The 13570-nt window shown below is 35.5% G+C and overlaps 1 protein-coding gene across 15 annotated transcripts in view; it reads right to left on the bottom strand.

Moving 5' to 3' along the window:
• CACNA2D3 (calcium voltage-gated channel auxiliary subunit alpha2delta 3) overlaps positions 1-13570 on the bottom strand; it is a 459196-nt gene that overhangs the window by 121229 nt on the left and 324397 nt on the right. For 14 of the 15 annotated variants that reach the window (XR_011812447.1, XR_002401918.4, XR_005269052.2 and 11 more), the window contains 3 exons: positions 13511-13528; positions 1795-1866; positions 897-977 (listed from right to left, as the gene is read on the bottom strand). Coding sequence is in view for 12 of the 15 variants with exons in the window: in XM_038185882.2 (XP_038041810.1) it covers positions 897-977; positions 1795-1866; positions 13511-13528 (171 nt within the window). In the remaining 3 variants the exon portion in view is untranslated. The remainder of the gene's footprint in view (positions 1-896; positions 978-1794; positions 1867-13510; positions 13529-13570) is intronic. The other variant, XM_072044266.1, reaches the window with a different exon arrangement.

The following is a 13570-nucleotide window of genomic DNA, read 5'->3' as shown; positions in this document are numbered from 1 at the left end:
CCTCAGAAAACTGTCTTTATAATATCATATGACAAAACCAGAAATTATAATCTCCTTGCCTATCTTCTTTTCTGAATCACTCTGAATAAATCTGCTCCAATACCTGTTATTCAGACCTCACACTCTATGTTCTTGTATTCAGAATATGTCCAAATCTCACAAATGCCTTCTAAATAACATCTCTATGACTTGGCCTTTTCCAATTATCCATGAAGAGACAGGGTTTTGTCAATTGTACCTGCAGTTACTACAGCACTGTTCTTCCTTAGGGGCATCTGCTTGAAACTGACTTTTACCAGGTTACAAATGTTTCACAATGGATGAAACGCAGGAAGTTTTGCAAACTTTTATCATATATTTTTTTTTTAATAAAATTATAGTAGAGTTGTCTTTGGAAAAATATCTAAAAAGGACTGCATAGGAGAGATGGAACTGCTAGTCTGGTTGGACAGGAAGCTGCTCAGGTTCCTGAAATGTGCTGCTTGCTTTAATTCATGGAGACTAATTTGGGACAGGAAGTGCTACACACAGGCAGGATTCCTAAACGCATGATTTTTGAATGGTTTCCTTGTTATTTTGTGTGGTATTCTGATTATACTGTGTGGCTGAATTGCTTCATAGATTTTATTAAAGATGACACTTGATATATATTACCTTCTAGTGTACACTGTGATCTACAAAAAATGAAGATGATGCCATACATTAATTTTGGTACTAAAAACTTTACCTCAGGACCAATGATATTTAGCCACCAGACAATACACAGCTATGAAAAAATATAGAGTTTCTCTCTATCCTCCACATGTTACTAAATTTGCAGTAAGTTAACATGCTAAATAAATTATATATCACATATTATACTGTGCATAAAGGACATATCATCATTTGTGAATTACCTTGTATTTTGGAATAGTTTTTAAAAGCTCTTTAACTGGGACATCTGTGCCAACTACTCCCAGGAGAATCCCTTTGGATCTCTGAAAAGAACAATAAAACATGCACTTAGAACCATGCTAATAATGAACATTACCACCACTAATTTCACATTGCAGCTACTCTGCAGAAGCGAACAGATACTGAACAGATTATCTGAAACATGGGAACAGCAGAGACTGGTGCGGGTAATCTGATCAAACAGTCATTTAATCAATAATAGTGCTCCTTTCTACTTCATCTGCAGTTCAAATAAAAAAGGCATGCAAATTTTCAATGGTTTTTCAGTCCCTCAACAGAAAATTTCTTCATGCAAAATAGTTTCTAAACAAAAAAAAAAAACAAGAAAAAAAAATGTTAAAAATGTGTTATTCCCTTCACTCCCAATTTATCCTGTCAGTTGGTAGATAAAAGAACAATATTAAGCATTAAGGGGAAAGTACATATAATTTTCTTAAATAACATATCAAACTAAAAAAGTAAACATATATAGATAACATAGACACATGAGTAATTAAATTCTGGATCTACACAATAGAAGCATAACAGTGCAAAAAAAGAAAAAAGATATAGATTATTTGCTGTAAGAAGATAATGTGGAAGAAAAGACACTAAGACCCAGCATCATCTGAGATTTTCTCTTAGACATATGGTTTCATTATTTTATTACAGTTTCTTGTCTATAAGTATTTGTGATTACTTGTGCACATGTTAATACTAACAAAGGGATAATAATTGCAGACAGAAGAAGAAGAAAATAATACAGTTTATTAGAGCCGGGTAAAACCTTGTTAGGTCCCCCAAATCAACTTCCATGCAGTCACTCTATTATCACATGACAGAAACAATCCGAGTACTTACAGTTTCATTTTGCTTACTAAATACCGGCATGGCGACAGTCGTCATCAACACCAATCCCTGATCATCAGCAAGCTATATTTGAAAAAGAAATATTATCTCTAAGAACTAAGGAATAATTACATGTGATTGAATTTTTCAATTACATTTTCTTCATTTTAAATGACATAAGGCAATTTATCTAAATGATATTTATGTATTTAGAATTGCAGTCAGTCCAGCCCCACCATGCCTCATCTCATTGATACCAGCTCTGTCCACCCCATCAGCTCTATGATCAGGAAAGATGTCTCATCTTCATTCTTATTGGATTTTCCCATGAGGGATACGAAGGGGCTGAAATGTGGATTGTCGAAGCAGCATGTGCAGTAGCAAAGCAGCTGGAGCTCTGTTCCACATCTTTCCCAGTGTCAGCTCTGCAAAAATTGCCTCAGGTTGTTTTCTCCCAGCAAGAGGTCATGAGTTGCATGCACTTTCCTTCTGGTCCAGACAGATCTCATCAGCTAACATGGCAGCAGAAAGGATGACAGCCAGTGAGGATCCCAGGAGCATTTGTGCTCCGTCCAGTTTCAGTTTGCTGGACTAAGTGGTGGCATGAAGCATTAGTTGATGGTACACATCAGGTTTCAATGTATTTCTTCAATTTAGGGAGGAAACAGATCTCCTGACCTTGGTTCCGTTCAAGAGAAACAGGCAGAATGCTTATCACTGGCTACAAGAGAGTGACATTGCTCAGACTATTCTGTCTTCATGCCCTCTGGCCAGATCATATCCTTGCCCTAAGGCAATGGTTAGCTGTGATGCTCAAGGAAGGACAAGCACAGCTCTGTGTACTTGTAGATCCTCATCTCTACATATGAAAGGTAACTCACACAGGAAGCTCAGATTTAGCGTTAAATACTTTCTGCCCCTATAGTTTGGGAAGATATAACATTGTAGAGGCTTATCCTGCATTTAAAACTATGTCATATCCTGCCATATCTATGCCATATCCATATCCAACTGGAGATTCATAAGCATAATTTAGTTCTAAGTTGCATCTGTGTTTAGCCAAATGCACAAGGCAAGAGAGACAATCTTATTGAGGAACTTTGTAGGTGAGGGGCAAGCCCAATTGCAACAGTGATATTCTCTTACTGCTCCTCCATCAGAATCACATCATCTGTACTCAAGCAGCATTTATAAGACTTTCATTTTTGAGAATTGGTGTAACTTTGATTTTTTTTTTCTAACAATTTTATGTTATTTTTTAATGAAGCAACAGCTATCAACTGTCCAAATTTTCAAAACACGAAAACCATACGTTATGACCAAGATATTTCTGAAGTATGTTTCACATTAATAAAAGAGACAAGTAAAATCTAGAACATTACAGCAGCCCCCAGTCTCTGAAACCAGAGGAGGGTTTCAGTTTCTCAAACAATTATGTTTCCAGAAGCATGGCACTGTCTCATGGTGGGGAGGAATGTTTGCAGACATCAGACAAACACAAATGGGTTTTAGGATCAAGAAGGTTTGTATCTGATAAGGAATCAATAGGAACATGAGGTGGAACAAGCTCAGGACCATACTTTTTTTTTACCTTTTTATTATAATTTGTTTAGCTTTCATTTTAATAAGTATAGACATTTCTAGTCTCCCTATGATCCTTGATCTGTTAAACAATAGTAAGTTATTAAAAAACAAGCACACAGAAAAACAACCCAACAAAACATTGAGAGTCCAGGGGTTGCACCAAAAGCAGCTGAACTAGGTTAAGAATTTACTCTCTTTGGCCAGAGTCATATATTCAAGCACACTGACGTGATTTGTATGGAGAGGAGCCTTCTGCGATACGATGTGCAATAGTCCTGAACACATGTACACCAGGAAGTGAAAAAGCATTCTGCTGATTATGGGGTGACATCTTGGAGCATTTAGAGATTTTATATGATTGCCCAGGGTTGTTCATCTCTGACATTATATATTTGTCATGTATCATTATGGTATTATTTTACAACGGGCCCACTCATTCTCAAGAGATTACTATAAACAATTTATCAGATAGGATTCCAGCCAAGGGACTTGTCAGTAAAGTTTATGGTATTTGAAATTCTTTAAAGTGGGAAAAAGAACAGTCTGGAGTTCCTGGAAAATTCAAAGAGAATAGATCATTAACTCTCAAAAGTAACTATGAAAGCATGCAGAGAATGATTGCCCCATAAGTATGATATCTGCAAGTGTCTGTAAGGGTTGGCTAATGTCAACCTAATTTTTGTAGAAATAGAGTCTTATTTTTTTGGTAGGCTGTTTATGCCTTTTTTTTTTTTTTTTTTTTTTTTTTGAGGTAGGAGAGGAAGGAGATTGGTAGATGAGCAGGATGTTGGCCACTTCCTTAAGTGAAATCAGCAAATAACTGGGTGATAGATTACATGTATTTGGGATATTTCACCAAGTTACCAACTTATGCTCCAGTATTTGCTTCACAAAAATTATTAGATTTTGAGGAGCTATCCTGGGGAGGAAGACAAATTTATTCCCTGGGCAATGACATTTTGGTATAAATACTTTGAAATAGTAGAATGGTAGCCACTGGGTATTTCTGCTTAGACAATTTATGCTAGAATCAGTGAATGAAGCCATGATCTAGGAATTCTGCATTGTCACTTTTTAAGTCTGACAATTTCTTACATATAACAAAACTTTCTGATAGCTTATACAAGTATTTGAAAAATGTAATAATTTTGAGAAAATAAATAAATAAATAAATAAAACCAGAAGGATTCTCTAATCACTAAAAAAAATAATCTTATATTCCTTACATTCAGAATGAGCATGCATCACTGATATTTCAGTACTAGCTAGATTATTATTATCTGTATCACCAGCAAATACTTAATAGAAACTAATGTTTAAAGAAAAATGTTAAATACCAAATTTAGAAAACCATAAGATATAAACAAAGTTTCTGAATGACTGTAGTTATTTCAGAAGTCCATATTATTGTGCAATAAATAGTAAGAGTAATAAATTCTCTGGTTACTCTTTTATTATTCTCCAAAAAAGAATATGTAGGTAATCCTTATGATTCCCAATTTTATCTACCGGACATCACAGTCATAGGCTCAAAAAATAATTATATAGGCATGTAAGAAAGAAAATACTGAAGAAAAAAATACTGAAGAAAAAAACATTTCTTACAGGAAACCTCTTGAAACACGACTTTCTTTTTCTTCCGTACGCACAATATGCATGCTTCTAAGCATTTAGCAAATAACTCATTTATACATAACAGGGTTGTGTTTTTTTAGTGTTGCTGAAAAATATGCAGAATGATACTAATCTCAATATAATGCAGTAACATCACCAGATGGGTGTTTACACATACAGTGGAGGGCTCTTGGGAATGACTGAAACCTTAAGGAACACAAATTTAATCTCAAACTCTAAACAGGCTATACCTTATCCAATTTTGTTCCTCTGGTCTCTTAGGAGAAACCTACTAACAGTTACAGCCATTTTTATAAAGACATGCTTTATTTAGCATAATTATTCCTCCCTCTGAGATTCAGAATGGTTTAAAGCTACATGCTAAGCTTACTGCGTTCATCTTTACTAACCCCCACATATTCTGGGGGATGGCAAGGTTCATAGGAAACAGAGTAAGGTTTGACAAAATCATACTCACACAATATTATGTTAGTTATGATAGTCAGACTTGGGAATCTAATTTCCTTTAATATTCCTTTCCTAATATTCCTGAAAATATTAGAAAGCTATTAAATGCTGTCATCTTTTTTAGGAATGTTGGAAAAATATTGCCATAAAGTTATCACTGAAAAATAGTTTAATAGTTTTAAGCCAATTATAGCGTCTGTGCACTAACTTAGAATTTAGTTCTATTTAAATATAATTACCTAGGCAAGCCTGTCAAGGTTCCTTTAAATTTGCAAAGAATATATTTGCTGTTTTCAGAAGTGGGTGTAAATTCTAGTTTCTTCAAATTCTTGGTTTTGAATTAAAGAATACAGAAGAGAACCAGCACAGAAAAAAATAAAATAAAATAAAAAATTTGAGACGTAGCATTGTCAGATGCTTCAGTCAGCACTGAACTCATGATTAGCCAAATGAAACAAGGAGGAAAATGTAAGGATCCACAAATTTTGGGCAGAAAAATAATAATGGGAAAAACATGTAATAAATAACTTTTGTTTTTTAAACTGTATTACAGGTATTAGACTCACTTAGAGAATAAGTAGAATAATTTCTTAAGAATGGCAAATGGGAACATACCTGTGTTATTTATTTATATTTACAGAATTATTTATATTTACATATACTTTCCTATATTTATTTAGATATATATTTATGAAAACACTAACTATCCTAGACCTCTGACATTAGCAAGTCTCCACTTGAAGAGTGGAATCATCTTCATGCTAAGTACAGAATTCTGAGTATGTGCAGTACAGCACTAAGTGCTTATCCTTTCAACTTCCCCTTACACTGTTAGGTATTTATTTCCTGTGGAATAGCTACAAGTTTCTGCTTTTTCCAAAGGCCAAACTAGTATGTTTACATGAAACTTACACATTTCAAAACAACCCCTCAAGTTTACCTTATCACAGGAATTCCATGGGCATTTTCTTCAGGAAACTGTTTATCCCTCAGAAAATCGGAATGTTTTCTTTTGCAAGCATGGAACATAATATGAAGAAATATGCTTCCCCATAAAACACAGTGGTCACCATTTAGAAAACAAAAGAAACAACTTTAAGTTCAGTTCAGTTCAGTTTCTTCTGCCCCAAATGCAACTAGGTCATTCTCTGGGTGATTCTTTTTCATTAAGGACTGCAGCTGATGAGAGAGCAGTAATCAACATTTCCCACGACAAATTGGGAAGATACCTTTATGAGGGGACACGGACTGCCTATGCCAGTTCACATGTGAAGGCATCTTCCTTCATTAACAAATACAATCAGTCTGTGCTTATACATCTTCTAACAGTCAGACTAGATCTATTGACCAATATTGGTCTGGCTGTTTCCTCTGACAGGATAGGACCAGTGCATCTGTCTGGGAGTCCCCAGCAATGTATGAGACTTGACTGGCTTCTGTCATATACTCCAGTGTTTTCATCTGGAATAAGATGATATCCACAGTAATGTGAAAGCAATCACTTGGTGGGAGAGGGCTCACTGCAGCCCTTCTCATGGCAAAGCACGGTACATCTGGCAACTTATGAAGCCAGACAGACCACATGTCTACTGTCAGAGTTTTCTCTCAGCAAGGTGGTTTCACATATTCAAATGTATCCTCAGGGAGGTAACAGAGAAAAGGACTCCATCCTATGCACTGAGCATCTCTCTTTAGTACTGCCAGGGCACAATTAAGTTTTGCTATTGCAACAGCTGTTGTTCAACCAGCCATTTCAAAAATCTTCCATTTTCTACCTTTCAGCTGATTATTATTTTCTGATTTAGTTCTACATTTGAATACATTATTTCATCTTCTCTTGAGAATACCAACTCACAATAGCATCATTCCATCTAGGACTTATTAATAAACCAAAACCAACATAACAAACCTCAATTTAATCTCTGTCTGAGCTTAGCTTCCACTCAGGATTCTTTTTCTTTCCTTTTTGCCCTTAGCAGAAGATAGTCTCATCTGTTTTACCACATAAATAAAGCCAGTAGGCCTCCTCTATCAGGTGATCTGGGAACATTTAAGCAGAACTACATTCTACTTAAATGCTGTAAATACCATCTATTAAGTGGAGGAATCACAAGAAAGAATTAATGCAACCTTAGTCTTGAAGAGCTATGAAATGCCAGTGATTTGACAATGCTTCACTAGATAATATGCCTATATAAACTTCAAATTAGTACAGTAAGATTTCATGTGAATTAGAATCAATGAAATACTAAACATAGGTGTGGACTCATGAATATGCCTGCATATGTTTATGGAAAACTAGATCCAGATCATACTCAAAATAATAAAATGCTTGGAGGACCTGTACAGCTCCAAAACTCAGATGTTTTTTATTTCTTTAAGTCTGGAAATATATTCTCATATAAATACAAGCAGTTTAACTGTTATTATTCCTATGTTTTTCTGAATCATGGAATTACAATGGTACAGTAAAAATGCATTTATTTCATCTGAAGTTTGGATGAATTGTGCTATGGATTATTCGTATTTCAACATACTCATCTAGTATTTGAAAAAGAAAAGGGGGGAGGGGGAGGGAGTTCTTGCAGATTCCTCAACTTACAGTAGTGTATTTGGTCTCAGAATTGCTAGGCTACATTGGATGACATTGGAAAGAACAACTAAAACTAGACCCCCTGAGGAAAACACACAGGATTTTTTTAAGTTATCGTCTACAGTCTGAAATTATGGATGAAACAGACAATAGTCATTTGCCCCAGCAAGCTGATCCATTACAAAGACATAATGAGAAGGTTTTCAGGCAGGAAGCCATACAAGGGCCATGGAGCAGTGGCCCTGGACATTCGGCTTGATAACATGCCTAGCAAACAATAACAAACCTCTAAAAATCTCAAGAAAAAGGCAAAATGCATTCCGAGACTAATGACTCTTGAATGTTTAGAATAAAGGGAAGAACTTACTCCACCCCAATAATACTCCTTTGAATTCTACTCTCCCTGGATCTACATGGTTCCTACTTGATTTTCATCATCCCTCAACAGGAGCTTTGATTTCCATGGAATTTAATTAAGTTACCTAGAGACTGAAAGGCAGAAAAATTCTGTAGGCTGTTATATCTACGTGACAGAGGTTAAGTTTGGAGCTAAAATTCTGAGTAAAATAAAAAAAATAAAAAAATAAAAAAAAAGGAAGCGAGGTTAGGAGGTATGGTGAGGATTAACAGAGGCACTTGAACAAATGTTTGGGGAGGGTTGTGCAGCTATGCTGACAACAGAAGCTTTGGGCTGTGGGTCTGAAAGGAAATAGGATTAAGGAAACTGAGTAAGGAGACAGGTCAAAGTGAAGATCTGCTGGCATTGCCCATACAGCTGAAAAGTAGTGGAAAAAACATTGCTACATTCAAAGGGACTTAAAGTGGGGTGAAACTGTGGGACATAGGAATACTGCAAACCCTCTGACAAGATGCTTGTGTTCAAAGTGACTGCCACAATGCTGACACTTAACCCAGAGGAGACAGCAGTTCCATAGGAATGTACATGAAGTATGAGGTTCATGCTGAGGCTTTGTTTTTTCTTCATTTTCTTGAATAACCCTGTCACCTTCCCAACCCATCCCTCCTCCCTTCCCCACTCGTGTAGGCTTGTTTCACCTGGTGTCATCTTCTCCTGGGACTACTGTACTTTTCTGTGCTGAGTATAAAGTCATGAGGCAGGCTGGAAGCATCAGAGAACTGGAATTTGACCGCTTAATTGTTTTATATAGACTACAAGAGTAAGGAATAGCTATTATTTTAGCTTAGATTTAAATTATGGCCTGGAACAATATAGGAGCCTGTGTGAGTGTATTAATTTCCTGGGATATTTCTGTGTTCAGACATATAGGAATGAAACACCAAAAATAACAGTTTAAAATATTTACTTAGGTAAAGTTGGCAAATTGCTGACTCAAAAATGCTACTAAACATCAGTTTGCCTGTTGAGGAGTGTGAGAGAATTTTTTGGAAATTAAGATTATTTTCATGTAAGTGAAAATTTTAATGCAGCTTTTTGAATGGGCTGCTCAACTTATACATTATAGAACTGAAAGATAACATCTCAGTAGGCAACAGAGACAAAAGAATGATAAATCAGGGTCAAAATGTTTGCTACGTTATTATTTTGTACTTCATTAGATTCAATTTAACTCCTATAACTTTATAAAAATGCTAAAATTACTAGTAATGCACTTCAGTGAAACAGCATCTTTGCAAATTTTCTATTTTCTATTCCCAGTGACAGTTGATTCAACACTTCAAAGTACAGGAAAGTAAATGATGCAGGGAATGATAAATGATGCTCCCAAATGTCTGAAAGATGATAGCGTCAAGATAAAAGGAGGGCAAAGCACTACTTACAGAAGTTAAGGGATAAAACAGAAAGAAAGAAGAAAGCTGTCAGGAACTTTTGGGCAACAAATATCATCAAAACATTTCTATATGGAAGAAAGATGATTCTATTCATTAGAGACTCATTTAAAAACTTTATGTTCCTAAACCCAAATATCTGCTTCTGTTTGGTGTGCCTAATTTATTCACTTCTACCTCTTCACACAAGCTAAGTAGAACAAAACATCACAGCAGAAGAAGGACAACAGTTTTTGAATCCTGCTGTGTTTGTTCAAGAAAGCAAGTAAAGCTTTCCAACAAGGAAACAAAACACCTTTTCAAGCTATTAAAAAGGAATAGCTTTTGCTCATCCAAGAATACAAAAACTGCTTTACAAAAGTGTTTCAAAGATAACGGCCGTTTTGGAAACCAAACTGAAAGTGTCAGAATATTGGTAAATTTGAGTTATTAGTTTATTATTATTTTCATTTTCACAATTATATGGGATGGCTACCTAGAAAGATGCAGAAAAGCAGCATAGATTACATGACATGAAATTTGCATTATGTTATTTAATTTGTCTGGATAGTAGCACTCTTTTAGCTACATTAGCTCTTCCTGGACATTTTCTTCTGAAAGCTGCATAAACATATTTAATCAGCATCTTTTCACTTGAAATTATAGGGTTTTGTTTGTTTGTTTGTTTTCTGAGGGGGGGGACTTTTTGTTGTTTTGTGGCATTACCTATTTTAAGTATAGGGAATATCACAAAAATCTTTTTAAGACAAATATCATGGTTCAACAGGCATCCAACTTACAGTCCTTATACTTCATTTCACCTACACACCTACTCCGAATTTTCAACAATTTACCGCCACAGACAAACTAGAACCTACAGGTCTTCAAGATCAACAGCTAATTACCATAGAACATTGACTAGACACTGAGAAGACTGTACCCAAAATGTTTTGCACAGATGGCATAAAATTTCATTAAGATGACCAAGTATTTATAATGGATATAAAATAGTAAAGGTAAACTTGGAATGCCACATTTTTTCTTTCAGATCACTAGAAGTTTAAAGGGAATGTGTTTAGAGAGACATGACTGTTTGAAATGTTTATAGAAAAAAACATTTGCAATATGATGCATAGATTCCAACAAAAATACAGTACAAGTTCAGACACCATATGGCAAAACATGTACACCAGTGACTAAGTCATTCATAAAGGCATTATACATCAGCTTTCCTTCACCTTGCAGATAGCGAGAGATTCTCTGGTTTGGGAGTTGCTTGCTACATTCTGGCCTGCTAGAAGAATGCCAGGATATTAAACTCTTTTTTTTGTGTGTGTAGCATGAAATGGGAGAAAACCCTTGCCACCTAGAAAGCCCTGTTTGTGTCTGACATTTCACATTGTATCTCCTGTTAAATGACAAGTAGATTTTTCATTGCTTTATGCAGAGTTGTGGCAATCTGTTGGCCAGTCTAAGACTGAACAGCAAGCCCCAATAGCTGGAAGTGGCCTTAATTCTAGATGCACTCAAGTCAACTGAAAGGCTTGAATGGTGTCACAATGACCTCTAACAGGGGTATGAGAAGAATACTGCTATGAAGCATCTGTTTAGGGTTAGTTGATAGAAGAGCAGGGAGGTGACTGAGGGTACCCCCTCAGTCTTTTTTAGAGAGAGGTTTTGAGCCAAAACATTATTAGCACAAAGCCACTGAGAGGCTCTGCAAGGGAATCCAAGAGATTCAAATAAAAAAACATTCAAAGCACAGAGATTCAAATAACATGGATCTGGGGTCAGGGAGAAAACTAGAATGGCAAAGTTTTGATAATCACATGTAAAATATCTCATAAAGATCGTCAGCCCATTAGGAACAGGGAAAGCCTGTCAATAAGAAATAACAAACATCATATCCTACCCAAAGCCTACAACTTTTTATGAAGCTAACAGGTTATGTTCATGAAAAGGCTTACTCTTGCATAAAGTTACCAAAAGTCCTCACGGACTACTTGTGTTTATCCTCCCTGCCCATCCCATTCATTCCTTCCTACCCGCTCCTCTTTTTCTACATGAAAGTAGGGTACAATTAACTAGACATTATGCACACACACACAAAATACATGGCTCTGGTATTGCATTCGTTTGTTCAAGGGGTACTGAAAACTGGCATTTATGGTTTTCCATGAAAACTATCGCTGTTTTGTTTTTGTTTTTTCTCTAATCTAGAACTTGACTAATTTGTACCACTACACAATTTAATAGCTCAGAATTGTAGACCTCAAAATCTAAAATACAGCATCACAAGACACTGGAAAACAGCCTGATAGGTTATATCTTTCCCCACCAGCATATTTTTGCCTCACCCTACTTCTTTCTGTAAATTGTTAGGAGAAGCATTTGGCCATACACTCTTAAACAAGTAGGTTAACATTAATAAATCAAAGTTAGCCACTCTTTTAGTCCTTCTACTTGCTCAGAAAGCTGTAAACAGAAGATTTTTTTTAAATCCGTCTATTTCCAGAAAAAAAAAACAACAATTTTTGTTACCAAAATGTCACATTTCCTAGGCTCTGCAACACACAAGAACAAACTATGGACATAGCCCAGTGTCACAGACTATCGTGTTACCTGAAGATTTAAAACAGGTTTTTCTGAGATCCATAAGTAAAGAAATTTCATACATAGCATTATAAAAATACAAGCTCCTGTGCTCATATTTCTTGCTTTTTAAATTATAACACAGAATACATTAATTAACAATCTTAAAGTTTTGAGGTCCATGGATGCCCTAACTGTTCTGCAAAAGATCGCTTGATCTAGAGCTTTCATTAAAAACTCAAATTTTATAATCATTCAAAGACTGTTACTAACAGTGACTTTTAATTTCTTAATTGCCATGACATTCCCTATTAAAAGTATTTTACCTACCACAAGAATGACTTGGATAAGTGAGTATTGCTATCCCCCAATACATTTGATTAAATTTTTCATTTCAATACTTCAAACCACAAACCAGCACCTAGATTTTCTGTTTTCTGGAAACGTTAATTATATTTGTAAAATACACAGGAATGATGCAACAAGCATCAAGTGATTCTTGGAGTTTGCCACAATTATTGTGCTTTCATGTATAGTGGTGACTCTGGTAACATACCACAGTGATGTTTAAAAGTTGTTTAAAGAGAATTATATGAAAAAAAATACATGAAAATTATATGAAAATTGTGTACAACCTATTAAAAAGGTCAAATGTTGGATGTATTCAGTGTTTTGATAGATACAGTGGGAAGCAGTAAAAGGGCACCAGCTACACTGTGGGTTCTGCAGTCTCTGTAAGAGATAAAATGATCCAGAGATGTTTCACAGAGTAACGGGCTGAATTTCTTTTTTCTTATTATTATTTCAAAATGTTGATAAAGTAGCTTCTCTGCTGTTTTCAAGCTGTAGGCCACTATATGCCTATCATGTTCAGATAGCTCATATGTTTGAAGAGCTGCTCTCAGCATGTACCTTAGCTAGCCACATCATTGTCTTTATGTCAGCTACTTTTCTTTCTGTTTCAACTACAGATCCCCAATACAGTGAAACTGTTTAACTGATCACCACTGTACCATACTCACAACACCATAGAAGCGTGAAGGACTGTAGGCTACTTTGAGTAACTAAGATTTGAGTAAAATATTTTACCTTTTGAGCCTGAGGGAGCTGGAAAACAACAAAACAGAACAAGCAATCATTACAAATTAA

The sequence above is a fragment of the Anas platyrhynchos genome, chromosome 13 (genome assembly GCF_047663525.1).
Source record: "Anas platyrhynchos isolate ZD024472 breed Pekin duck chromosome 13, IASCAAS_PekinDuck_T2T, whole genome shotgun sequence".
In the NCBI taxonomy this organism is placed as follows: domain Eukaryota; kingdom Metazoa; phylum Chordata; class Aves; order Anseriformes; family Anatidae; genus Anas; species Anas platyrhynchos.
Note: the sequence above shows the minus strand (reverse complement) of the source record. Positions and strands in the feature narration are given on the sequence as shown.